The following is a 27,331-nucleotide window of genomic DNA, read 5'->3' on the forward strand; positions in this document are numbered from 1 at the left end:
AGGGTTTGTTCATCAGAACTGGTTGGGCCAGTGCTGTAACCACAGTTTTTTACTTTTAATTGTCCTGTTACTCACTGCAGTTTCCTCTTTTCTGCCACAGACATTTGGTGATAATGAAGAACTGAAGTCCTTTATCAGTCAACCTCTACGAACCTTCTTAAACCCCACGTGCCCTTGAACCCAAACTCCATCGAACTTGTAGCTGTGAAGAGACTGGGTTGAAATAGTGAGGTTTCACAGACGCCGGCCCTGCCCTTCCAGCCCACTGACTGAACAGACTTTCCACCCTTCGCCTTGATTGCTTTATCAAATGCCCAAAACCAGCAAGGCCGTCAAGAGAGAGCTTGACGACGATGTCACAGAGTCTGTCAAGGACCTGCTTTCCAACGAGGACGCCTGCGACGATTCCTTCAAGAAGAGCTCGCTGATCGTCAACAACCATGATGGGGAAGGGAAAGAGTGCGACGTGGAGGAAGGGGGCTCGGACGGCGAGGAGGAGGAGCGTCCAGCCTGGAACAGCAAGCTCCAGTATATCCTGGCCCAGGTCGGCTTCTCTGTAGGCCTGGGTAACGTCTGGAGGTTCCCCTACCTGTGTCAGAAGAATGGAGGGGGTGAGTCCCAGTCACAACATTAACACAATGAGCAGTAGAACTTTTCCAATGTTGATGGGTAACATAAACTTACTAAAAACTAAGACATTTACAAGGAACAGAAACATTTGAATCATCAAGTTTGTATTTGTGTCACAGTTTTGCACAACTCCATGTGTCATAATCTTGTCCATGTTTTTAAACTTAAATATATCCGCCATACAGTAGTTAAGACAGAAACTGTGCATGTACACAACCATACTCAGAATGAACTGGTTGGGTAATAACTACAGTTTGCTTTAGTTTTCTTGACACTGAGTGTTTAAGATTCTTGTCCCATCAGAAAGACAATTGTCGTAGTCTAGTGATTAATACAATTCCAGTTGTGGTTGTGTAAAAGAGTTTACAGCAGAAGAATAGACTTCGGTTACAAATTCAGTAACATTAATTAATTAGTAACATAAATAAACTTGATTAACATTAGAATGAATGTGTAGTAAACCTGTGAGTATTTTACTGTACTAACATGCAACAGAGGAGGATTTATCAGATCCAAGTTTACAGTATCACATCAAAAATGGTGGGTCGGAGTCTTAATGGAACTCTGAAAAAAAGAGATGACTTAGCTGCCAGTTCTTGAGGCTGTATAGATGCCTAAAAGTGTTGGCACATCTTTATGTTTCATGTATTATTAGTGAGATAAAATGTTGACTCAAGAAACCACGTGACTGAAAGTAACCAGAAGTTTGGCTTTACTCTTTTGTTGCTTTTTTTAATCCGTCTGAATATTATCAGAATAATAATTAGGCCCCAACTTTACAAAAAGACCAGGCAGTTTTTATTATTACACTGAGGTCCTTTCCAAACTTCTTTCTAATATTAAAAGAACTGCTGATAGAGTTTGGCCGCACATGACTCAGAAACTCCCAAAGTTCCTAAAATAGACAAATATACCTTGAATGACTGTGTGTGTGTTTGTGTTTGTGTGTGTTCCAGGACAATAATAATGTGTTGCACTTCCCACCTGGAGATTAGGTTAAGCCATTGACTGCCTTGAGAAAGCTGATTAGATGAAACTGTCTCACAGACGCTGGCCAGACAAGACAGAAGCTGTCGATACAAGTCATTTTAGTTATAAGATACAATGTCACAACGGGCTCTAAAACTAAGACCCATTGAAATTAAAAGATCAGTATAAAAGATTCCATGCCATTTCAAATTAAAGAGTGGGGGGTAGTTGAGACATTCAGTGGACTGAGGACTTTATTATGAGTGGTTATGGATGACAAATATGCAATTTCTGTGTGTGTGTGCTTGTGTGTGTGTTTATCCATACAAGTGTGTTCTTGTACATAATTTGCATAATATCCATCTGTTAATATCTTCCGTGTGTGTGTGTGTGTGTTCAGTTCAAATCAACACTCTTTCGACCCTGACATGTTTCAGGTCTGTTTTAAACACCTCTGGTCCCCCTGCTGTGTTCAACTGTATTTAGATTAAAATGTCAGATCTGGGGCTAGGACAGGTCTGTGTGCGTGTGTAAGTGCGTGTGTATGTTTGTATGTAAGACTGGATTTTGTATATGTTTTAGTAGCATTATCCACACACAGCAGGAACCTGTATGCTTCATGTGCTATGTAAAGTACATTTGTAGTGTTTTTCATAAGTTTATACAGATTGAGAATCAAAAGTTATTAATGAAACTTTGTTTGTACACTCATTTTTATGGAAACAATGTTAAACGAAAGTGCTTTACAGAATCCAAACACCCGACAATCATGCACAAACATTATTAACAGGGACTGAGGAAATGTTATCTTAAATCTCCTATATTGGAAATGCGGAAAATGTTGAATACAGGTAAACAAAGAAATATAAAATATTAAAGATAATAGAACAGAGACAAAATAAAACAGGCTATTTAAAAGTGAAAAAAATTCAGAAACAATTCATAGTAAATAAGTAAGTAACTTATTAAATAAGTAAGTAAATGATTGAATATCAAAGATTAAAAGGATGTAACTGTTGAAGATGTTTATAATAGAAGGTTTTTCAAGGTAGTTTTGATATGAATCATCTCATCTCATTGCTTATAAAACATGCATGCAAATCATACACTCCCCTTTTCACTGCACAAGATGCCTGACTTGCTATTTCATTATATTAAAGATAATAGAACAGAGACAAAATAAAACAGGCTATTAAAGTGAAAAAAATTCAGAAACAATTCATAGTAAATAAGTAAGTAACTTATTAAATAAGTAAGTAAATGATTGAATATCAAAGATTAAAAGGATGTAACTGTTGAAGATGTTTATAATAGAAGGTTTTTCAAGGTAGTTTTGATATGAATCATCTCATCTCATTGCTTATAAAACATGCATGCAAATCATACACTCCCCTTTTCACTGCACAAGATGCCTGACTTGCTATTTCACCTGCACAGTATAAGTGAAGAGGACTGCAGGAAACTATTTTAAGAAAAGATAGATTTGCTCTTATCAGGCTTATCAAAGTGTTGCCAATGTGTGGTTGTGTTTGGGTGTGTGCATATGTGTGAGTGTGCGTGCGTGCGTGTATCTGTAAGTGTCTCTGTTTGTATGTGTGAGAGAGACGCTGTCGACAGTTTTAAAAGACAATGGAGACCAGTGGGGGGTTTGAGTCTGACTGATGTTGAAGCCTCCCTCTACTCAGTGAACCAGAATTAGACGTTTTAATATTAGAATCCAGTGAGTATACTGTACAAACACAAACACACACACACACACACTGGAAACAAAAGATAGACAAAAAAATATTTACTTCCTGCCTGTGACCACTCCCACCTAAAGCAAAGCTGGGAGGGACAGCAGCAGGACTCAGGAAAGGATCTGAATGAGCGTCCGGCCAGATGAAACAATATACTCTGTCTTAACAGGGATGAAAAAACAATACACCCATGGTGGAAGTTTGAATGTTGTCATCAGTGACTCACACTGCACTTCATTGACTCACCTATTGTAGTTTTTGATGTTGGGATTGAGAAAGGTGAAAAAAAGTCAGATCTAGGCCTAAAAATATCATGTATGATGTAGGAATGTCTCACAGGTTTCCGTGGTGGAAGGTCCTTTCAAGACATGCGTAGAAAATAAAAACCTCCTCGCTGCAATATTCTTTGCATCACAACGTATGCAGCAGGAACTTAACAGCCACATAAATTCAATATCTTCCACTGCACACATGTAACCACCAGCCATTTCCTTTAAAGAAATGTTGAGGTTCTCTTAGTTCTCTTCAGAAGGTCATGTGCACAGTGGTACGGCTCATGAGTACTCTGACCGTCATGAGAGATGTGCCCCCTCTGTACTTCATTACATCACACTCATTACAGACGGTCCTAATGTTAGTCATCCGCCCTGAAACCTTAATTGTAGAGAGCAACGTCGTTTGTGTAATGTTGCCCAAAGTAATCCCACAGTCATTTAGGTAATTTCAGACTTCTGCATCGTTGCTGGTTTCCTGGATTATTTGATTGCACCACACACCGTGGTGAGACGCATTAGGTGGAAACACACAGTTGCAGCTCAGCAGTCGTGTGTATAGTAATTTGTGTGTGTGTGTGTGGGGGGGTACTTATGTCTGTGTACCTACTTATGTCTTTGTGAAGACCATTGTGAGTAAAAACGAAATGCAATGAGGACATTTGAGAAAGTCAGGACAAGCCGTTCCTCACTTTTTCAAAGAGCTGTTTGGAGGTTAAGACTTGAATTTAAGGTAAGGGTTTGGTTTGGATTAAAGTAAGGTATTTTGTTGTAATGGTTAAGGTTAGAGTAAGGAGCTAGGGGATACATTATGCCAGTGTTCTCACTGAGACAGAGGTATGTGTTTGTCCAAATATTGCTCATGTTGTGGGGATGTAAATCTGTTTATATTGTTGCATTATATGGACTTGACTTCCTTTTGGGGACACAAAGTAAGTCCCCACAATAAAAATCATTAGATTTTATGGTGGAGACATGTTTTAAAGGTTCTGTGTGTAGAATCAAGTGACATCTAGTGTTGAAGTGTCATGTTGCAGCTGATTACCTTTCACCTCACCCAAACATGAAAGAGAACCTGTGTTAGCCTTCAGTTGTCATACAAACTCAAATGGTGTTTAGTTTGTCCTGTCTGGGCTACTGTAAAAACTGTGATACACTGTGATTGTGAATTTGTATACAGCGTGCCGCAGATTTAGAGATGAAGACCAGTTACAAAGTCTGTTGTGCCCATGTGCTCCAGGGCTGATTTCAGGAGCTAAAAGTGGTGTCACCTCACAGTTCCAGTTTCCTCTCCTCGTGTGTCCTCTGTCTAACTTGCTGTCTGTATTTTTTCGGACTTGCAGGAGCGTACCTGGTGCCCTATCTCATCCTGCTGATATTGATTGGCATCCCGCTGTTCTTCCTGGAGCTCGCCGTAGGCCAGCGTATCCGCAGGGGCAGCATTGGGGTGTGGAACTACATCAGTCCTCGGCTGGGGGGCATCGGCTTTGCCAGCTGTATGGTGAGTCTTGACACTGTGTATTAGTTTTATTCCTGAAAGGTAGAGTTGGTAAGTTGTTTCTGAACCACTAATTATCTTTTTATGGAAATCCATCAATAAAGTGGTCTTAAAAAAAGCCTGTGTCTGTGGCCCTCACATGACTGAAATGAACACAACCAATCATTCAATTTGTACTGAATGAAATAACTGATTGGCTGACGTACCTGCCTGTCACTTACCTGCCAGCCTGCATGTGCTCTTACTGCACATGACCGGAGTCTTCAGCTGGAGAGACATACACCACTGAAACAGAGAAGATAATCAGAAGTTAGTAAGCGGGTCACAGAAAAGTTGAACGAGGCTTAGCTGTTGAGCACTGCTATTTTGATAAGATATTCTTCATTTTGTTTTTATAAACCTATATGGAAATGACCATTAAAAGGAATCTGAATCTGACTTCCAGCAGTTGTCAGTCAGTGCACGTTGATGTGTTTTGGGGGGGTAGCCTTCACGAGAGGGCTGACTGGATGGTGTGGGATGTATCAGTTGCATATTTGCAGTGCAGCCTTCTTATCCAGGAATACCAACCCTAGCTTTCAAGACAGATTCTTTGGGACAAATAATGTATTTTGAAAATAAAATTTTTTTGTGGAATCACAAATGGGAAACCATAAGGATAATGTCCATTGGTCCTTCATGTGAAAAATGGAAGTAACTCTTAATCATCGAAGGGGATTCCAACAGAACATCATGTTTGTTACTATGTAAGAAGGTGATAACATTAAAGAATCCTGTTTTTGGTAAGTGTGTCTGAAGTCAACTCTGCTCTGTTGCCTGTAGGTTTGCTTCTTTGTGGCTCTCTACTACAATGTCATCATCAGCTGGAGCCTCTTCTACTTCTCCCAGTCCTTCCAGCAACCTCTGCCATGGCATGAGTGTCCGCTCGTCAAGGACAAGAACAGCACATGTGAGACACATAACAAAGAAACCACTGAGCAATTCATTGTCACTCTAGCTTCCAACTCCCTGTCATGCTTGAACTGTGAAACCCAGAGCCTATAAGAGCGGCTAATTTTAATAAACAGGTCCAAGGCAACTCTTTACATTTCTGTCCGCAGATGTGGTGCCGGAGTGTGAGAAGAGCTCGGCCACCACCTATTATTGGTACCGTGAGGCCCTGAACATCTCCGACAGCATCTCTGAGGGAGGAGGCCTCAACTGGAAGATGACGGTGTGCCTGCTGATTGCGTGGTCCATGGTTTGCCTTGCCATGATTAAGGGAATCCAGTCTTCTGGGAAGGTAGGCACAAATTGGATTTTTGTTAGCGTTTTTCATTTCCTCAGTAGATTCTGTAGTCAGAAAATATATTTTTGATGGTTAGATAGCTGTTCAGCTGCCCTGTGATGGCTTGGCCAGCCTGGCGTTGATAGCCGCTTAGATGCAACTCTTGGACTCTTTAAAATGACAGAAACAAATGGCCATTTCTTGCCAAGTGTTTTGAAAAATCCTCTCACATAATGAGCTCACTTTAAAGTAGAGGCCTTTAAAGGGCAAACAGAATGGGCGCCTGGTATTAACACACTGCTGGGTGACTACTGTAATGTGACTTGGCTTGGCTTGTCTAATGATACAGTCTCTGATATGAGCTGGGAGCTCATGTGATCTTTAGTGGGATTCTGGCTCAGCTTACTTCAGTGTAGTATAGCGAAGCTGACAGTAGCGTGACTAGCATCCGGAAGGATTAGCCCACTGGCTAAAGGTTGGCGTTTGCTTGCAAACTCGCCCTGCTGCTCTTCTCTTTCTACCGGTGATCTTTATCATTCCACACTTTCTCGGATCATATGATAAGCATTAGCCGAGGTCACAGTCAGGCTGCGCTAATTGGAGAAATGCTTGCGCTCTTAAATGTTCCCAGAGTAATCTTTGATGCAGAAGTTATTTGATTTTGATATTATCCCAACATCTTACGTTGGGCATCGGCTTGGCTACGACAAAGAGTGGGGTCAACATTAATCCGGTGTATTTCTGCGATTACATTTTTTTCCCCCTTTCCAAAAGAAAAAGGTCCTGATGAAGTTCATACATGAGCGGGAAAGAGCTTAACCCAATGAAACAAGTCTTTCCAAAATCATAGAGAATTAACATCCCGTAGCTCTATTGGGCTTTTCAGCCTCTTATAGCTGATTATTTTGGTTTTACAGCACATTAAATGTATGATTTAGTCTCAGCTGCAGCTGTAGGGAACTGTTTCCAACACAAAGGTTCTGAAAAACCTATTGCGTGCAACCTGTCTGTCACTAGATAGACAACTTGGTGGAGACCAAACTGGAGTTCTCAGAAGGTGAGCATATTGAACTGACATCTAACAACGACCTGGAAACATGGACTTATGGGATCCTCATGTTGCACTCTGGCTGTTGAAATTTAGGTTGGCAATGGTTTTAGCTAATGTAATGTTAGGTTGGTGATGGTTTTTGTTGTCTGCCACTCAGTGTATTGCTGCCTTGGTGTCAAAAAAGTTATTAATTATTCACTTATAAACTGGATAATTTCTCTCTATTAGGCGATAAATACAACTGACTCAGCTCCTGCAAAAAAATATTTTGTTATATCAATACATCACATGAAAACCAACATATCTTCATATCACATCTCATCAACTAGCATTTCTCCTCCTTAACAAATGATATGGATATGTTGTTATTATAATAAATATCCAAATGAGGAAAAAGTGCCACCATTATCTACATTTATACTGTACTTTTTATCTAAAGCAATCATGATTGATAGCCTTGAGGATCAAAAATAAAAATGTATTGTATTTTGTACAATACTGTGACAATAAAGGCTCTCAATTGAGAGACCTTGTTTGCACTGCTGTGTGTTGTTCTACCTTTATGTTGAATAAACTTTATTATTTCAAATGTACAAAACAAGACTGGGAGCAAGAAAACAGCAATAAACTAGAATCATCTTTTTTGACCGTTAATTGTGAAAAAAAAATTTGACAGCTTTAACATTATTGTCTTCAGGTTTTTAAACAAATGTGTTGAATATATTTTAGGTGAAAAGATTCTACTTTGTGGAAAATAACAATATAGAACCCTCTAGAAACTGTCACTGTAGTTTCTTGAGATGGTGTGATGAACGTGGCTGTCACGTTGGCCTTCTGCAGCTCATTCTCCACAACAGTCTCAGACAAAACAAGATAGATGTCTGCAGCAAAAACACAGCTTTAACACCTGATTCACAAAGCTCCACAGTCTCATTTCCCTTGTCTGCCACATACTGCTTCCTGGCAAGAAATGTCATAACCACAATCACTTTCACACTCACAGTCACCACTGCCACTCTGTCAGAGGAGATGATTAGAACTAATGAGAACTTCCATTGCCATTGTGAAAATAAAATGATTTGTTAAAGCGAGAATATACGTTTATTTTGTGGTTTATGAAAAAAGAAACCCAAGCTTCTGGTGAATTGTACATTTGGAGCTCAATGGTCGTCCTCCAACTACCTGGTGTGTCTGGATGGCCTCTCAAGTTGGCCAGAATAGAAATGGGAATGAACTTTCCCCTGAAGGGGCCAGATTCAAGTGTCTTTGAAGTTCAGTCGAGGCCTCGTGGTACAAAAGAATAATAATGTCCCCTCCACCCATGTTCACACAAAAGCCTTTTCCAAGGAATATCCCTAACCACGATCTGCATTGCTGTCCCATTTGTGTGTGTGGGTGGGCGTGAAAGGGATCAGACTGTTTTGGTTGCCATGGTTATACGCGCTCTTTTTGGCTTTGTTTGATTGTCAAGAGTGTGGCCCAAAGGAGAGGGAGCTTTTTTTTTTTTTTTACAACTTATGGTGAGGGAGAGAGCAGGCTTGTCATAGATGAGACGCATTGAACGTTGGTCTTTTGGTTGTGAAGCAGTCTGCAGAGTACTGGCTCTTTGTGTATGAAGAACGATTGCGTGTGAATTTCTGTTCTCAGGGGGAAATCAAACTGTTAATGATAAAACAGTGATAGCAGTTCTCAGAATATGACCTTTGCAGGAAGGAAATGCTGTCTAACTCGACACATTATGTTTCAAAACATGACAGAACATTTAACTGACATCATGAAGGAGCAGATACAGTATATCTGCTTATCACAGAGAATAGCAGCCTGTTTGACTTAACTGGGATTGTGTTCTTATAAACTCAAAACACAAAATCAGTCTATCTGTTGGTTTTAAGTTACAGAATGTCTTGATGTCAGATTTCTCGCCTATAATCCATCATGTTACAATTAACAGAAAACTATTTTTGTATCTGTGATGTCATAAATAGATTGTGCTTTAAGGCATTTCTTTGAAACTAAAAGAAAGAACAACTTGTGATCACTGCAGAACAGGAAAATGCCCCAGAATGATTTCCTTTGGCAGTGGAACCCTAACCCTAGGTTTCAAACTGTCTATAACCAGAGAACATAGCCATGGGACACTTGCCTCACAGTGAGTGCCACAAAAAACTTTTGTGATCACTGATTAGAGACTCTGAGTTTGGTGAAACTTTCAAATATATGAATGAATCCCACTTAAATGCATTGTCTACCTTTCCCTTTACGATGTGACACTATGCTGCCTCCCTCAGTTCTACATATGGACCACCATGTAGGAGACGCAGTGGGTCTGAATCACCAACTCTGCACATGACTCAACCCCAAACCATCTCCCAGTGCCCACACCCCTCTGTTAGTCCTGTAAACCCACGTGTCGCAGGGTAGCGCCTGAGTCGGGCTCTCATTACAGCTCTCAGTCTTTAACTACGTTCTTGTCTATACAGACGGTGGCCTCGGGTTACAAAAGTGTAGTGTTCAACTCAAAATGACATGGGGCCCAGAGTCTGATTAGCACAATAATGAGAAAAGGGGCTTGCAAAGACCCTGGAGCTACCAGTTATATCAGTTAACTACCTTGCATGGTGCATTCTTTAAAAATGATCAAAAGAGATCAGATATTTTAAAACATACCCCAGACTCATCTCTCAGCTGCCAACCTAGATCCGAGACCGGGATATAAATAGGAAACAAAAGAAAATGTAATGGCCTATCACCATTTCCCCTTCTCATTTACCAAGAAGAACACATTATTTATTTTTACAGCTTTTTAAAGGCATAGGCTACTCACTCTCAACATGTGATCAGGAACTGAGCAGCAGTTTGTTCCCCCTTCATAATCCAGAACTTAAAATGTTAAACTTTGATGTTAAAAAAAGGTGAATAGTAAAACTATTTAAGAGTAAAACTTCCATAACCAGCCTGCAGTTGGGATAGTGCTGTTGTGCCTACTTCAAATCTGTGCCGGCCAAACATAATCTGGAAACAAGTTCATAGCTATGAACAAAACATTTATTTGAATTCAGCTTTTTTTGACTTTTAGTATCTTGTGTTCACTCAAAACTGATTTGGTCCTCATACAGCTGTAAGTGACAGTCTTTGTTTTCGCTATGTATCCATGCTCCTAGTTTCCAAGACACTATGTAACTCTCTTGACATCTTGAACAATGCAAAGTGTCTATTGAGGTACAAGCTTACAGGAAAGTGTTTTCTAATTCAATGATGTGTTTGTTTGCAGGTGATGTACTTCAGCTCCCTGTTCCCATATGTTGTGTTGATATGCTTCTTGGTTCGGGCTCTGCTCCTGAAGGGCTCCGTCGATGGGATTCGGCACATGTTTACACCCAAGGTAATGCAAGTCAGCATGTCTCTTTACTCTTAAAATACAATTCAGAGCAACACTACTGTTGGGAAGTCAATGAAATTTACTAAGGTGGAATATTTCCACGTGATATTTAACCATTTGATTGTTGTTCTTCAAGTAAAATGTTTCATTATCAAATAATCAACCCATCCCTTTGTCTATAAAATGTCAGAAAGTAGTGATTATATTTTGTCAGAACCCAGGTTTACATATTTAAATGTCCTCTATTGTGCAGCTCAGTCCAAAACCTTGCAGATAACAACCAAAAGATTAAAATCTCCATTTAAAAAAAACAAAACCATAACCACCAGATCTGTGTCCTGTTTACTTGTGAAATGACTGAAACATCAATACAACTAATCTCAAATTAGCTTTATTTCCTGTCAATAAACAAACGGATCACTCGTTTACGTTCTTCATGAGAGAGCAGCATGTGTCAGAAATGTAGAAATGCTTCTTGAATATTCCCACCTGCAGGTCAAGTTTTTTTAACCAGCCAGTCTCTGTTAAATTGGATCGACTTCAATGTGTCGCACTCCAAAATTCAATCTGCAGCGTAATAGGCCGGCTCCTCTGCAGCATCAAGCCAATGGCACTTTGGGCTGTGAAACCATGTCACCATGGCAACAGGAGTCACTGAGGCTTTATGTAAGCGACCAGCCCCAGACGCTCATCCACAGCAGAGTGTGTCTGTCATGTCCCATGTGTCGTCTCAGTCTCGTTGGCTGATATTTTACAATTTTAGCCAACATGTGCTGCCACCGTCTCCCGCGCACATCAAGGTCCTGCTGCGAGCTGCGAGCAGTGTGAAACCTTTTGTAATAGAAATACCAGGTGGAAACTGTCAAGACACCAGCTGTCATTTGGCAAGACACAGTGTCATGAGAGGCTGCAAAACACAGACTAATAGATGTTGATTATTAAAAAAACATTGTTGGATGAACAGGTGAGTTTAAAGCCACTTACAGTAGATCATTCTGTGCACTCAAGGATTATTATTGTTTCAATTATTAACTTTTAACCTTATTGTTGAAGGGTTTTTATGCTTCGCAGCAAGTGAATCATAGACCACACACAGTCTTAGTCATAATACGTAATAACATACACAAAGCAAGGAACTACACTATGTAAAACATGTGCTCACAACCCCCCCTTGCCAGCCAAAATAACACAATGTGCTTCACTGACAGTGAAGCATCATAGTCCCATCCAGATTTTAAATACTCTTTTTTTTATTTACAAATCTTCTAAAATACAACAATCAGTTCATGTATTCACAGCTGTGGGTTCACGGTGCCTCAACTGTCACGGAGTTACATCATCAGTTTGTTTAATGACAGAAAGTCACACTATAGCACCACATGTTAATGTTATCACTGTATACGTGTGAGTCTTTACAGATTTTGTTCAATCTCAAAACACAAACCTCACATCTTATATGTTAAATGTACAGAACAGTAAATCTTTTATCACTGACTTTTTTTTTCAATAACATTTTCACCTTTGTTTATCAGTAATACAAATTCAGAAGTAAATTCAAGGTTTAAAATATATGTTTTTAATATTTACAATCTGCTCATTTCAATTAAGCAGCAGTTTTATTAACATGTGTTAAGTGCCTTAAGTGTCTATGTTAAAATTATTTAAAATAATAAAAACATCATAAAAGGTAGCTCATTTTCAGATTAAACATCGATGATATCAATCAATTTAGGCTGGAATCGAACAAACATTCAGCCAATCACTGTACGCTCCATTGATCATGTGACACTGGCGTTTCTAATTAGGGGAAGTGGTCAGCTATGTCTGTCGAAAAGTCAAAATGCAACTTAGCTGACCTCTTACTTTTAACTTTTTAACATTAAAAAATAAAAAGAGAAGATTTCTAAATCTGGTGAGACAGATTTACTGCCATAAAAGACATTGCTAAATGTGGACTGTGTCACTGAATCTGTCTGCGCTCTGTTTTCAGTTGGAGATCATGCTGGAGGCCAAGGTGTGGCGAGAGGCGGCCACGCAGGTGTTCTTCGCCCTGGGTCTTGGCTTCGGCGGCGTCATCGCCTTCTCCAGCTACAACAAGCGGGACAACAACTGCCACTTCGATGCCGTCCTGGTGTCGTTCATCAATTTCTTCACCTCTGTGCTGGCCACCCTTGTGGTGTTCGCTGTGCTGGGCTTCAAAGCCAACATCATGAGCAGCAAGTGTGTCGCACTGTGAGTATTAACTTGTTACATTCAGATATTTATAGCTTTGTGTCTACTGTCCACCAGTAAAGAGCTGATCTGAGAGTAAGCGTCCCTCACGATCATACAGTTAGATATGGTGTTGCTCTTTGAAAAGCAAATCAGACTTCTAGTGTTTGTGTTTTTCACGTAGGTAGTGGAGAAAAAGAAACTTTTTTAAGTCTAAATTTCAATTGTATGAATAAAACATAGGGCAGGGCAATAAAACAGTATCAGTAATTATTGAAATATAATAAAAGTTCAATATATACTGATATATTGCTCATTTACTGCTCAAGTGTTGATCATTTTCTGCTCATAAAGAAGAGTTTTATACATTAACTTAACTCTCAGCCGCCTAAATCTCTCTTAAAACAGATATTTATTGAAAACTCATGTGAAAACTTTTATCTTGATATCATTTTTGGCCTTATCGACCCAGTCCTATCAAGACATGGTTCTTTTTTAATCATCACTAACTTGTGTCTGTTTTTTAGGAACATTAATAAGATTGTGGGGTTGCTGGGTAACGGCATTGAGGAGAACCTGATCCCGCACCACATCAACCTCACTAAGGGTGCTCTGGTAAGTGTGGAGGACTACGGTCAGATGATAACCATCTTCAAAGGGGTGAAGGAAACCGACTACCAGAGCCTGGGTCTGGACTCCTGCAGCATCGAGGACGAGCTCAACAAGGTTTGTGCAAAAACACAGAGAAAAACACATCCAAATATTGATCGACTGGAAATGATCAATATTTCTTTAAAAATACTTATTTGTTTTCTTAGAGTTAATTGAGAATCCAGTAAATGTGAAGCAGGGGCACCCATTTAGATTAGCTCCACTCAAACACTGTCAAGACAGGAAAACAAAACAAAAGCATCGGTAAAGCTCACTCATTACCATGTTACAGCTCATTTGTTTAGTCTCTACAAACACTAAAGGGGGAAAAAAAGGGTGCTGAGGGGTCGGCAGCACCCCCTATTGTCAAGGGGTGTTATTGACATATCAATTAAAAAACATTTCATTTTATTTTCTAAGAGTAACATTTTAAGAGTAGGGCAAACACTTTTTGCTTCAGTATTTTTTTGACAATATTTTCTGTGTGGCCAATCTGATGCACAATAAGATAACATGAGGCTCCAACTGAAGGGATGTCAGTTGTTGTAGTTCTGGGTTAGATCTTTCTTTAAGGGCCCAAGAGCCAAGTTGCAAATCGCCTGCTACATTACATTACATTACATTTAGCTGACGCTTTTATCCAAAGCGACTTACAACCAGACACTACTCCAGTACAACGCTTTCAATGATGACAAGCTGCTGATAAAATCTAGCACTTTCATGATTTTGTATTAAGTTTTTCATTAGACATACAGGAAAGCCGTTCTCATACATGATCTCTGGAGAATGTCTGCAGAGTTTTTACCTGACTTTTTCCTGAGTTTGCTTTTTCACTCCCTCGTGGTGAATACTGCAGAGGATCTCCTGCTGTTTTGTCACATTTGCTCATTCGGACATTCTTTAGAGTTTTTACTAGAGGGCTGGCCGGAGAAACTCTTACTCAGTACTTGTCTGAAAGGAGCTATGAAGACTCATAATGTATATGCATTAATCTACCCCAAGTAAAGGCCTGGATCTTAGTTTAAGTAAAGTGAAGATGCTTACTTCCTTTCCTTCTTCTTCTTCTTCAACCCTGACAGGCTGTCCAGGGCACAGGCTTGGCCTTCATCGCCTTCACAGAGGCCATGACCCACTTCCCAGCATCGCCCTTCTGGTCCGTCATGTTCTTCCTAATGCTGGTGAACCTTGGCCTCGGCAGCATGTTCGGCACCATCGAGGGCATCCTCACTCCGTTGATTGACACTTTCAAAGTCCGCAAGGAATTTCTCACAGGTCAGAGATGATGAATAATGCACAACAATGTTCCTTCTTTCTTTCATACTAAGATCAATTTGACCAAGTAGCCTTTTCAATCAAGTAGCATAACATTTGAAAGCGTTTTGTTGCATGTGCAGGATGTCTAGGGGCTGTAATTGCCTGGGTTGTCGCATAATCATTCTTTTATTTTCATATTTATAAAGATGATCATCAACAAAGCAATGACAGTTTATCAAACGTCTGTCCTTTTCTAGCACTGCCCTGGTAGATGAGCACCAACAGTTAGAGAAGATGAGAGGGGAAATTGGTTTATTATAATGTTACGATTCCAGTACAAAGTCTCAAACCCTCAGCAATGAGACTTTCTCTTAATTTTGGAACATAAATGCTACTTTTCACTGACATCAAAAGCTAAGACAGAAACATTGCCACAATTAGGGCCATGTTGAAGTGAAATGCTGTGAGATTTCAAAAATAAAGGTCTTATATTATGAGAAAAAAGTTGCAATTTTACAAGAGGTAAAAAACATTTTTTTAAGGAACTTAGCAGCTACAACTCCCTCTGGATCCAACGCCATTGTCAAACTATGAAACCTCATTAAAACTCACACAGATGTAATGTGGGAAAACCTTACAGTTGTTTTCCTCCTCCACAAAAGAGTTAACTTCTATGTGGATCTTTCTTTAGAATAGATTCAGTTTCTTACGCAGTCTTTACAGTCCAGATACTTATGATAAAGTGGTGCTTATGTGACAAAAGGTTGAGTAACCTAAAAAGATGCTCCACATTCCTCATTTTAACAAACAGCAGATTGATCTTCAGATATTTCCCCTCTAAAATGAGACATACCCAAAATTATGACTTTATTATGATGATGATTTATTATTGTCATCCCTGTAGATAAAAACATTAATCTCTTAACATTATGACTTTGAAATATTAGATTTGTTTGTCTTCTACGTTGGCAATAGATATAAACACATATTGAGAATAAACAAAATTTAAAACTCTGCCATAAGCAACTACATAACTGTTTGATAAATGAGGCTTGAGGCTCAATGGCCACTGCACACTGCAGTGAACAGATCTGGGCCATGCGGCTCCTCATTGGCCTCCCACAGCTTTAAATGGTTCCCGCTCTAATAAAACATGTTGCATTTTAGCTCTGTTCATTGGTGTAAATTAATGACAATAATTTACGGTACAACCAAAAAATATCATTGCACTTACCAGCCAGGCAAAATATACAAGTTATATGTATGCATGTATTGGCTGTTCTGAGTGCTTCTAATACTTCTTATTTGAACAATACAATCTGAATGTGAACTCAGTGACCCGCTCTGTAATGAAGAGTATCTGCGAGTATTCACACTAACTAACTGCAGTACCTGCATCTCTCCTGCAGTGGGGGTCTGCGTGCTGGCCTTCTCCATTGGCCTCCTGTTTGTTCAGCGCTCAGGGAACTACTTCGTGGCCATGTTTGACGACTACTCGGCCACTTTGCCTCTGCTCATCGTGGTCATTCTGGAGAATGTGGCCGTCGCTTGGGTTTACGGATGTGAAAAGTACGTACACAATATCATCATCTGCATATAGTCTGAAGTTTGTATGAATTACGTAGCATGCGAAAGTAAGCACGTATGTGCAAAATCTAACTTTGTACTGGCAATTACCCTTTAAACCAATTAAAAAGCAGATCTTTTTTATCACGTTTCTAAGTGAGATAGTGTTGAACAAAAAACTTTCATACAGCATTCTGATGATGTCTTGAAGAAAAGCCAAATTGACTATGATCACATATGCATTTTGTATTTTGGCAGTTTTGCTTGGAATATTTTTTAAATAATTATTAAAACATAAATACATCTGTCGTATTCGTGTACCTGAGTTTATCTATTTGAATGAAGCCGTGAAGGCAAGACATACACGACATACAGAGGCCATCAGGTTTACAAAGAAGAAACGATTTGGGATTCTTTACCACAAACTTCTGATCTCACCCCCCACTGCTTCGCTGCCGCCGCTCTCTCAGGTTCTTTGAAGACCTGAAGGACATGCTGGGCTTCACGCCGTACCGTTTCTATTACTACATGTGGAAGTACATCACGCCCATCCTGCTGCTGGTGCTCCTGTGCTCCAGCTTCGTCCAGCTGTCCATGACGCCGCCCAGCTACAGTGCCTGGATAGAGGAAGAGGTGAGTAAACGTCTCCGGCCGGTCGCTCCCGGGACCAGAGATCAAGGAGGGGGGGTGGAAGAAGTAGAAAGCAAATTAAAGGGTTCAAAGTAAATGAGACGTTAGCTGAAATAGAAAGGCAGGGGGATGACCAAGTTATCACTGATAAACACATGTTCAGGCATCCTCTAACCCAGGGAAAGTCAACAGGATGTGTAGTCTACCACTCAGACACACAATGTTTGATCACAGAGCCATTTTAAACCTTCAGTAAGTAGAGCAAAGGACAAAATGGGACGTAGTGTCCCGTCCTGTTCTCCTTAATGTGCAGTGATGCTCACACTACTCACCTGCAGAATGATTGGGCATCATTTTGATTTAGGCACAGACTTTCAACATAGCTCTCATTACAATAGCTTTGATTAATACATGAAAATCGGCAATGTAAGATTTTTATACAAAATGTATAAAATCCCCAAAACCATTTGATAGTGTCCAGGGTGACATCTTTATATTCCTCCTCAGTCCAACCAAGAGTCCTGAAAACCAAAAACATTCATGTTGTCATATCAGTGATATGAATGCAGAGGGAGGCAGCAACTCCTTGATAAATCATTGTACTGTTGACTCAGTGATCAATGGCAATTTATCAACATTTAAATTCTCACATAGCAAAATTGTTTTGGCCCAGATTCGGCTCATGTCCCTCACAACTGGGCAGGCTGCTCTTGTTTGCCAGATCTGGGCCGCAAGGAAGCCGTAGCAATACAGCATGTCAACCAAAGGTGGACCGAATTAGTTTTGTGCTATTTGGGACTTATTCACCATCCGCCTCATGGAGCCACTTCAGCTTTGCATCTGTATTCCTCCTTGTTAAGAGTGATTGGATGTTTGCTAAAAGTGACCCACATTTGCTTTTTAAAAAGTAAGCAACTTTAGGCTCACATCCATTTTGTTTTGGCCACAAAGCCAAAGTGCTGCATCATTGCCTAAAGTGGCCCACATCTGTTTGCTACATATAGAACAGACTTTAATTACATCAACTTCATGGAAAAAAGAAATAAACAATTAAGTGATTATATTTAATAGTAAATATATTGATTGATTACAAGATTGGTTGTTTCACAATCTGGATGGTTTACCACCTGTCTTTTGTTGAGGGAAACCTTGTTAATGAGTCACTGTCCACTTGCATTGAAGCACTGAGAGGATTTGACTTGTTGTCAACTCATCATTATATTTGTTATTCCACATGTCCGTCCTCCATATTTCCTTCTTTATAACTTGTTGTCCTCATGTCTGTCCTCCAGGCCAAAGAGCACACTGTGATCTTCCCGTTGTGGGGCATCGTGGTCTGCATCTCCCTAGTGGTGATGGCCATCATGCCCGTGCCCGTGGTCTTTTGCCTGCGCTACTTCAACATCATCGATGAGAACACCAGCAGCATCTCCACCGTCTCCTACAAAAAGGGACGCATCATCAAAGAGACCGCCCTCCCGGGGGAGGATGACGACACCAGCCTGATTCAAGGCAAGTCGCCCAGCGAGGCGCCTTCGCCGATGCCCGGCAACAGCATCTACCGCAAGCAGAGCGGCGGCCCTGACGCTGACACCGCACCTAACGGCCGTTACGGTATTGGTTATTTGATGGCCGACATACCGGATATGCCCGAGTCAGACTTATAGACTGACTATAATAGTAAGCTCTATGCGGCCATACCGGCAGGCCACTCCCCCCCTCTGTGTGTGTTTAGTTGGCTGTATCATCAATGTATATTTCACTTGTACTATATATCCTTTGTAGATATCGTAGCTGCTCTCTATTTGTCGTCTCTGAACCTTTATGTGATTGTCTACTTTACAACAAGTGGGAGGAAACATCACCCTTATCTGACCCATGCTCCATTCACCCGGCTGCGTCCCAAACTACTCAGCGTCTCCTGCTCCCTCTGCTTCCTCCTCAGTGCAGATCCTGCAGGAGGGAACAGGTGTAAGCAATAAGGTGGATGTCCCACCAGGCCTACTTGAACAAGGATCTGCATTTAGGAGTCTGCAAAGGAGCAGTTGCGAGGGTCGAGAGTTCCTTTTTTAGATCGAGCCTGTATCTGTTGGGGGGTGTGTTAATCAAGCCAGCGTCTAGTCCTGCTGCAAAAACTGGGCATGTACATTATGACCCTTAACTGCTGGCTTAGAAGTCCTGAGATTAGCGGCAGTGTATTAACACTGCAAGACTGATCCTCTTTTTGTTGGTGAGAGTTCACGAGTTGAGTTCAAACAGCGAGAGGATGGCCTCTGGAAAACACTCCCATGAATGTTTGAGACAAAAGTGTGCCCAAGTAATTTATATTTGTTTATAGAATACATGATGGACGCTGTATATTTAAGGTATTCTGTAAATATAATATAAATATTATAAATATATTTATCTTGATAGTTTGGATATCAGAGCACCATGTTTTTAAGGTTCAGAAGTACTTCAAACTTCCTTAACTCTCGTCTTTGTTTTTTACTAATGTGTTGTCAATGTTTGTGAGGAATGAATCCCTCTTGTAAATATTTTTTCCATGAAATGGCTTCAAATGCAATGTCTTTTTTTCCCTGTCGAGATTAAAGATCAAAATGGTCCACACCCTGCCACAGATGTTGCTCTTCTTTTTTGTGTTTGTCTTGTCTGGTTATTCCCAACATGGCTGTCACCATTCCTTTACTCTAAATGTTAGTAACAACATTAATTAAACAATATGAATCTACACATACTAAGAATGAAGATACTGGTAACTTTAGAATTAATTAGGAGTATTGTATAATTGTTTAAGTCAATAAACTAAAAATATGTTTTGAAGTGCTTAAGCCTGTGATAACCATTATATTCCATCCACCTCTCTCCATTCACCATGGTTCTTTCTGAAAATAATACTCTGACAACAACATGTACACAGGGCCAGGACAGTTCATAAAATATTATTTAATTAGCCCTGTTTGACACCATCATGAACACAGTGACTTCAGGGAACGTAGTAAAAAACGTAGAAAGCAGGCAGCACTATGAGAAGTCTGATGTGGCGTGACTGAGCTCACTGCTCACATAGACATGATAATAAATAATCACATATACACTTAAAGAGGCTTTTTTTCCTTTGGCTTTTTTCCTGTTTCATCCTCCAGCTGAACAAGTTGCATTTAGAGGAGCAGGAGGTCGTCCTGAATGACTGCGGTGCAACACAAAATAAATCGTCCGTGTCCCTTTTAGAAAAATGTCCATCTGGGCAAACGTGGCACATTATTTCATTAGTGTTCATCTTAAATAAAAAATCGAATCAGCTCCTTAGGTGAACCCTCCCCGTCAATGTGAACTGCTGACACGACGATCCACAGGAGAGATGATCCCTTTTCCACCAGCAATTCTGTGGAAAATAATGAAAAACAAAAGACTTATTACTGCCACCACCACTACTACCACTACTCCATCCATATTGATGAATAGCAAATGTATGCAAAATCAAACATGAAATAACTCTAGCACTCATTTCTTTATTTCTTTCTTTATTTAATACCTGCTTGGAAGCATTCATTTGGACCATAACATATGTAGCATCACGAATAGTAGATAAAGAAGATAAAAACACTTTCAGTTCCCATGTCAATATGGTTTTTTGGGATTAGTTTTTCCTAAATCTTGATGGGGGTAAAGAGAAGAGGAGGCCACACCTTGTTAAGCCCAAATGATTTGTGAATAACTTTTAATAATACAATACAGATAAAATGAGATAGACTGATTGATTAATAGGGCTGACTGCAGCTACAAGTACATCTGACTGTGTTTGTGTTGGTACAACCACTGCTACTGCTCTCATGACAGCTCCTGAAATGTGTTAAGTTCTGCAGTGTTATGATGAGAATTGAGAAGTGGGAAATAAAGGGAAAAAACCAGATCATGCAAACCTCTGGGCTCAGTGGTGCTGAAGCTGCTCTCTCATTCTGGCTGCGACCAGCTCTCTCTTCTCGCAGTGTCTGTTCAGGTCTCTGACCTCCTTCGGCATCGTGCCGTTCCACACCATCAGCACCGCCTCCTCGTCTGAGGGCGAAGGCAAACGTGAACGTTTAGGTCGACACAGGGAAACTCACGGCGGGACAACTGACAAGTGTGAGGTAAACAATGAACCATCGGACTCACCACTCAGACTTTTACCTTGTGGGTGTCTTCTGCCCAAAACCAGCACCACATTCTTCCAGTTCAGTGTTGCTGTAGATGGAAAAAAAGATGATTACACCTGGAACAGTTCATGAACAAAGGCTGATATAAATACAGTGTTTCATGTGAAGATTACATCAACAAGTCCAAAAATATCAGGGCCACAGGAAAATAAACATGATACACAAAACTTTAAACTGTGCAGCATGCTGGGTTGTTTAACACAATTCTAAACACAAACATAAAACCTCAGTGTGTGAAACTAAAACGAAAGAATCCCCCAGCTGTTTAAAGCAGGTTTCTTTACCTATTCAGCTTCATTCTTCGATTTCCCCCCTCACTACAAACTGCATGCTGTATCTTATATTTATTCTGAGACCAAATACTTCAAGGGAAACAGAGGCATCGCCATAAAAACTAGTGAAAATAGTCTACATGTTAGAGTGGGGATAACCGACCCTGTCAGCCAGGACCCGTCAGACAAAGGTTTTTTAAGGTTAATCGGGATTGGGTTGGTTACATTGGCTGGTCTGATATTTAACACTGCACGTGTCTATAATCAGGGAAATCAACAATAATCATGTGTAGGAGGGTTACACAACCTCAGTGCAGATTACATGGACTGCTTTGGACTCAGAAAGGCTCAGTTAGTTTTCTCTCCGGCTCGGACACGTTCACAGAAGAATGTGGCCTGAGGTGAACTCTAGGCTAATACATATGGTTTTAACGACCAGAGGAAGAAAAGTACTGCGAGAAAATGCTAAATTATCTGTGGTAACGCAAAAATATATTCTTCGATGTGACCCTTTGGGGGCTCCGTTAGAAACGAGGAAGGACACCATTAAAGATTCTTATTGCAGAATGTCGTTGGAGTAATGAATAAATCTTGGACTTGCATGTGGATCAAAATCTAACCATCCTTTCTCTCATCTTGTGGGTGACAGTCTACCACAGGGCTGACTTAGAGTGACAAACAACACCTGAAGCTCACATTCAGATCTTTAGGTTCTTGTTAACCACTGCACCACAGTGCTGCTTTCTATAATATATATTAATTTATATTATTTAATAGTGTAATATGAACCCCTTACCCTTCAACACAGGGTTCTCTATTCTTTAATATTCTTTCTTAACCAAAATACAGTGAGATCATTTGGTGACGCGTGCCTGTGCTGTGAGTATGAGGAGTCTCTCACAATAAAACAAATGTCTGCCACACAGACAACCTGGCAACATCCCATAATGACCTGCACAAGAGGCACGTTGTGTCTGGTGTGATACAGAATAAAAAATATATACATTCAGAGATAAACAGGTAACTTGAGGACCCACCTATGAGTGCGGAGGCTATGCAGCGGATGGAGTCGCAGCGAGGGCCGATGACCTGCAGGGTCTGGTGTTTGGAGAGCTCCAGCAGCAGCAGGTGGCCCCCTCTAGTGCCCACCCAGAGAGCTGCAGCGCTCTGCACCAGCAGGGACTTCACTGTGGCCTGGGAGGGGGCTGCCTCAGCCGGCAGGTCGGCCTTGCTGCCCTTCCTGCCAGAGTCGTGTCTGCAGGGAGAGGACTCATTAACACTTTGCTGCTGCTGGTGAAAGACAGTGATGGCCTGCACTTTTCACCTTCTGTTCAAAGCAGCATCTATCTTCAAATGGTAATGACACAAATCAGTTGAAATGGCATTTTGTGTGTGTGTGTGTGTGTGTGTGTGTGTGTGTGTGTGTGTGTGTGTGTGTGTACGTGTGTGTATACCTAATGATCTGAGCACAGTCGATGGAGTCCACCATCCTCTCACTCCTCTTGTCCCAAACTTCAACTGTTGAGGAGCCAGCTTTGCTCAGGTATACGTATTTATCCACAACCATTCTTGATACACAAGCCTCACCACCCAATGACCGCTGCTGCCTGGAGAGCACACACACACACACACACACGCGCACAAACACACACACACACACACACACACACACACACACACACACACACACACACACACACACACACACACACACACACACACACACACACACACACACACACACAAAACAACACTGTTAAACACATTACTGTTTCAATCTAGACAGTTGACAGACTTTATTTTAACTTTTAACTCAGGCTGCACTTACAGGTTCATTGTGTAGGATTTAGATGAAGGGGATCTATTGGCAGAATTTAAATATGAAATAATCCAGGAGATGTTCTCACTGGTGTGTTTCATCTAAATTGCACAAATTGTTGTTTTCTTTACCCTGAAATGGGCCTTTATAAATACATACTTTATATTTACCCAGGGAGCAGGTCCTCTCTACAGAGGCCACCATGTTTTTTTCACAGTGTACCAGACTGGACAAACTAAACACCTTGTGAGTTTTTATGACAACTGAAGGTTTCCACAGGTTCTCTTTCATGTTTAGAAGGGGAGGCTGAGGTGAAGGGCATTCAGCTGCAGCATGAAACTTCACCACTAGATGTCCCTCAATCCTACACACTGAACCTTTAACTACTAATTCTATTATAATGCAGAACCTTCAGAAAAATATGTAAACAAGTCAAAGTTCTCAATATTTATGACCTCCTTAGAAATATTAGTTATGAAAATCCACATTTATGTTTGAGGCAACATGTTTCTCTGTCCGTCTTCATATTTGAACAAATTACTTCTCAGCTCTGCTACAGTACAATGTGAATATGATTGTGACATGGACTCACTGGAATACGAGGCTCTGTCGAGTATCTATGGTCTTGGAGACATCATAGTCGGCCGCGAAGGAGCGGATCGTGGTGCCGCAGCCCGCCCACACCGCTCGGCTGTCCAGGGGATGCACCGATTGGCTCAGACACATGACAGGCGTGCTAGCGTTCCCCACACAGACAGTTTTCACCGGTTGCCCGTTTTCCTTCTGCAAAGAGGGGGAGTAGGAAATAAATATCTAAACTTACATAATGTGTCGTTCAGCATGAGAGGACACAGCTGGAGTAACATCTCAACGAAATGTAAGAATATCGATGGCTTGACAAAATAAAATCATCCTTTCAGATTAAAAAAAAACATGTTCTTTTATTTAATATCTTAAGTTTACCTTGAGAACAGAGTCTTCATAAACAGTGAGAAGTCCATTGGCTGTCCCCACCAGCAAATAATTCTTTCTTTGGCTGAAAAAAAAAAAAAAAAGAGATTAATACTATTTGCTGATTGTTTTTTTCAACATAACCTTACATGTTACACTGTGATAGATACAGTATTATACAGATCATTCCAGATTTTAGATCTGTACACGGAATATGTAGTCACAGCAGTCACATTGTATTTTACTGGAATTATTATGGATTTCTGGCCATTCCCCAACATAGATAATCATCTATTTTTAAAAAAGTAATAAATGTATGCTTCTAAAAATTCTGCATATAATTAGACTGATCTTTTACAAATATACATAAACATTTGCTAGAGAGTGTTCATAATATCAGTAGACGTGTAAAATTACAACGTTACCTTTAACCATCCTACAAAACAATCTGGCTTTTTTTTTCTTGTTTTTTTACCACATTTACTTAGTCATTGGGTCCTATTGTTCAGTCTCACAATGTTATTGGATCGTACATTTGTTTATAAGTCACGCCTTCTGGCCATGAACTCACACAACCTCTCAAGGTTTCCTTCCAACAACATCTATTGGTTTCATTGGACTGGATTCATCAGATGCATGTAAGTAAAATGTCTTTTATATTTTTTTTGGTTGTTATTATAATGTCTAGAGCATGTACATATGTAGTTAGTGTGGAATAGATGCATCAAATTTCTTTTAGAGCTTATTATATAATTGTTGCAATTATACAACACTGGGTGAATGTGGTAGTCAAAATAGCTGGCTTGTTGCAGTGGGCTCAAACAGGTTGTGTTCCCTCCACTACACCACTGCCTGAAACAGAGTATTTTCTTTATACATGGATAGTATACATTCTACCCTTGTGTTGTGTTCTGGTCAAATTTGACTGATTTAAAAGTTTTATCTCTAAAAAATGTTTTAATTTGATCAGCCTGACCTAAAATTCCATGACTTTGTCCATGGAACAATTCAGTTCTGGGGACAGGAATGTTCCTGAATGTGGGGTGTGGATGTAAGGGGGGGGGGGGGGGTGCATGTTTTCCTTTTAGTATGATAATTAGAGCCATTAAACCATTTACATTTACATTTAGGGAATTTAGCAGACGCTTTTGTCCAAAGCGACTTACCAGGCAGACAGTATTGTCTGCATGGAAAACATTTCTACCCTGAGCACTTGGTCCACCACCCTATCTATTCCTTCAGGTTATTTACTACAATATATAAAACATATATTCATGTTAATTAAATGATATTTTATTTTCAGAATGCCACCAGCAAGGAGAGAGCCGCGATACACGGTGCAGGATGTTATTGACCTGGTCCAAAATGGAGAGAGTGAGGTTGAGATTGAAATCAGTGACACAGATGAGAGTGATGAAGACTCCGATGAAGATGTCTGTAAAGAAGTGGACAAAGAAAACCAACCACCCATGGTCTTTCCAGCTGATAATTATGTGGACATCGAGCCAAAAACAAGGAAAACACACCATGCCCCGTGACAGGTATCGCTGGCTGAAAAAAGATTTCATCAGTCCCAACACAGATTTTTCTGGTCAGGAAAAATCTGACCAGAAAAATCAGGAAGCCCTCTGAATGCTCAGAAGAGGCCATCCAAGAGATGTGCAAACCTCCCATTGGATGTACGCAAGGACCTAGTTGGTAATTTCCCAAGGAAGACAGGGAGAGGACGCTGCAGACAGTGCAATAAAGGATACACCAACACGCAATGCAGAAAGTGTGATGTTCGCCTTTGCTTTTTAGACAACAGGGACTGTTTTTGGGACTTTCACCACCAATGAAGGTCTTCATGACCAATGTCATAAAAAGAAAAAAAGAGGGAAAAAACGCGCTTTTTAAGAGTTTTATCTTGTGTAATATTTTTAATAATTTTAATAAATGACTTCATAAAAATATGACTAATGTGTGATTATTATTAATGTTATATACCGTTATGGGGCTAAGTAAGCAATCAACCCTGCAAATGAACCCTTAGTCGTTCTGAATTGTTCACACAACGTGAGTACAAATACAGAAATCCTGCTCCCAACTAAGCCCAATGTTGCAATATTACAACATTTCTCTAAAAACGTACATAAACTTTTTTTTTTTTTAAATCTTTCATTTCCGCATCAAAGGCCTCATACAACATGATCTGAAAGGTCAAATAATTTTTTTTTTAGGTTTTTCTATATTTGGGTCTTACAGGGTTAACTGTATTCAGATTTGGATGTTTAGCATTATCATCTTCAAACATGTAATACTGGTTCTAATACCAAAGTTGGTTCGTTTACAAAAACTTTGATCAACATCAAGATATTGAAAAAAAATATGATTTTATTAAATGTTTTCACCATGTATCCCCTGACTTATATTCAAGTGTCCCCCACCAGGCCAAAGTGTACTTTTTAGTGTCGAAGGAAACAGACCCCAGATCTCACTGAGCACCTTCACCCACACTTGCAGAATCCGTCTGTGGTGTTTTTACAGATACTCACGCTCGACAGGGGTGCACATGGAAGTAGAGCGAGGTGACAGCGTCCGGGACACTCTGCAGGTGGTGCCCAGCTGACGGGTCCAGAGTGCTGATGACCACCAAAGAGCCGGACTGGGTGCCGGCCACCAGCCAATCGCAGGCCTCGTTTGGGATTTGCACTGTCACAAGACACAGGACGGGACTGGTGTCGATCTCCTGTAGGAGGCAGAGAATTGGTCTGTGAACATTTACGACAGTACTGATGTGTGTTTGTACTCTCTGATGCTCTGATACGCTTAGGTCTAGTATTTTTATCATTGTAATTATTATTTTATGATCGTTTTAATTTGATAAATTATTTTCTCTATGTATTTTACTTGTGTGTATTTTATTTATGAAGCACTTTGTTACCTGCTATATAAATAAAATGATTTAGATTATTATTTTTATATCATTAAGACTGA

The 27,331-nt window shown here is 40.3% G+C and overlaps 2 protein-coding genes across 2 annotated transcripts in view; one reads left to right on the top strand and one right to left on the bottom strand.

The window, feature by feature from the left end:
- Nucleotides 1-310: 310 nt before the first annotated feature.
- On the top strand, nucleotides 311-18,874 carry slc6a15 (solute carrier family 6 member 15). The gene is made up of 11 exons (XM_061076684.1): nucleotides 311-611; nucleotides 4,954-5,111; nucleotides 5,931-6,057; nucleotides 6,209-6,390; nucleotides 10,698-10,808; nucleotides 12,796-13,037; nucleotides 13,544-13,742; nucleotides 14,747-14,939; nucleotides 16,331-16,490; nucleotides 16,958-17,120; nucleotides 18,410-18,874. The coding sequence occupies exons 1-11, from the start codon at nucleotides 311-313 to the stop codon at nucleotides 18,782-18,784; spliced, it is 2,211 nt and encodes a 736-aa protein (XP_060932667.1). The 3' UTR covers nucleotides 18,785-18,874.
- A 1,183-nt stretch (nucleotides 18,875-20,057) lies between these two features.
- Nucleotides 20,058-27,331, bottom strand: part of lrrk2 (leucine-rich repeat kinase 2) — a 43,425-nt gene continuing 36,151 nt past the window's right edge. The window contains exons 45-52 of the mRNA XM_061076089.1: nucleotides 26,890-27,083; nucleotides 24,368-24,440; nucleotides 23,997-24,187; nucleotides 23,040-23,192; nucleotides 22,623-22,840; nucleotides 21,273-21,341; nucleotides 21,041-21,173; nucleotides 20,058-20,502 (exon numbers count right to left, since the gene is read on the bottom strand). Of these exons, the coding sequence (XP_060932072.1) occupies nucleotides 21,049-21,173; nucleotides 21,273-21,341; nucleotides 22,623-22,840; nucleotides 23,040-23,192; nucleotides 23,997-24,187; nucleotides 24,368-24,440; nucleotides 26,890-27,083 (1,023 nt within the window). The 3' untranslated portion in view covers nucleotides 20,058-20,502; nucleotides 21,041-21,048. The remainder of the gene's footprint in view (nucleotides 20,503-21,040; nucleotides 21,174-21,272; nucleotides 21,342-22,622; nucleotides 22,841-23,039; nucleotides 23,193-23,996; nucleotides 24,188-24,367; nucleotides 24,441-26,889; nucleotides 27,084-27,331) is intronic.

The sequence above is a fragment of the Limanda limanda genome, chromosome 8 (genome assembly GCF_963576545.1).
Source record: "Limanda limanda chromosome 8, fLimLim1.1, whole genome shotgun sequence".
Lineage (NCBI taxonomy): Eukaryota > Metazoa > Chordata > Actinopteri > Pleuronectiformes > Pleuronectidae > Limanda > Limanda limanda.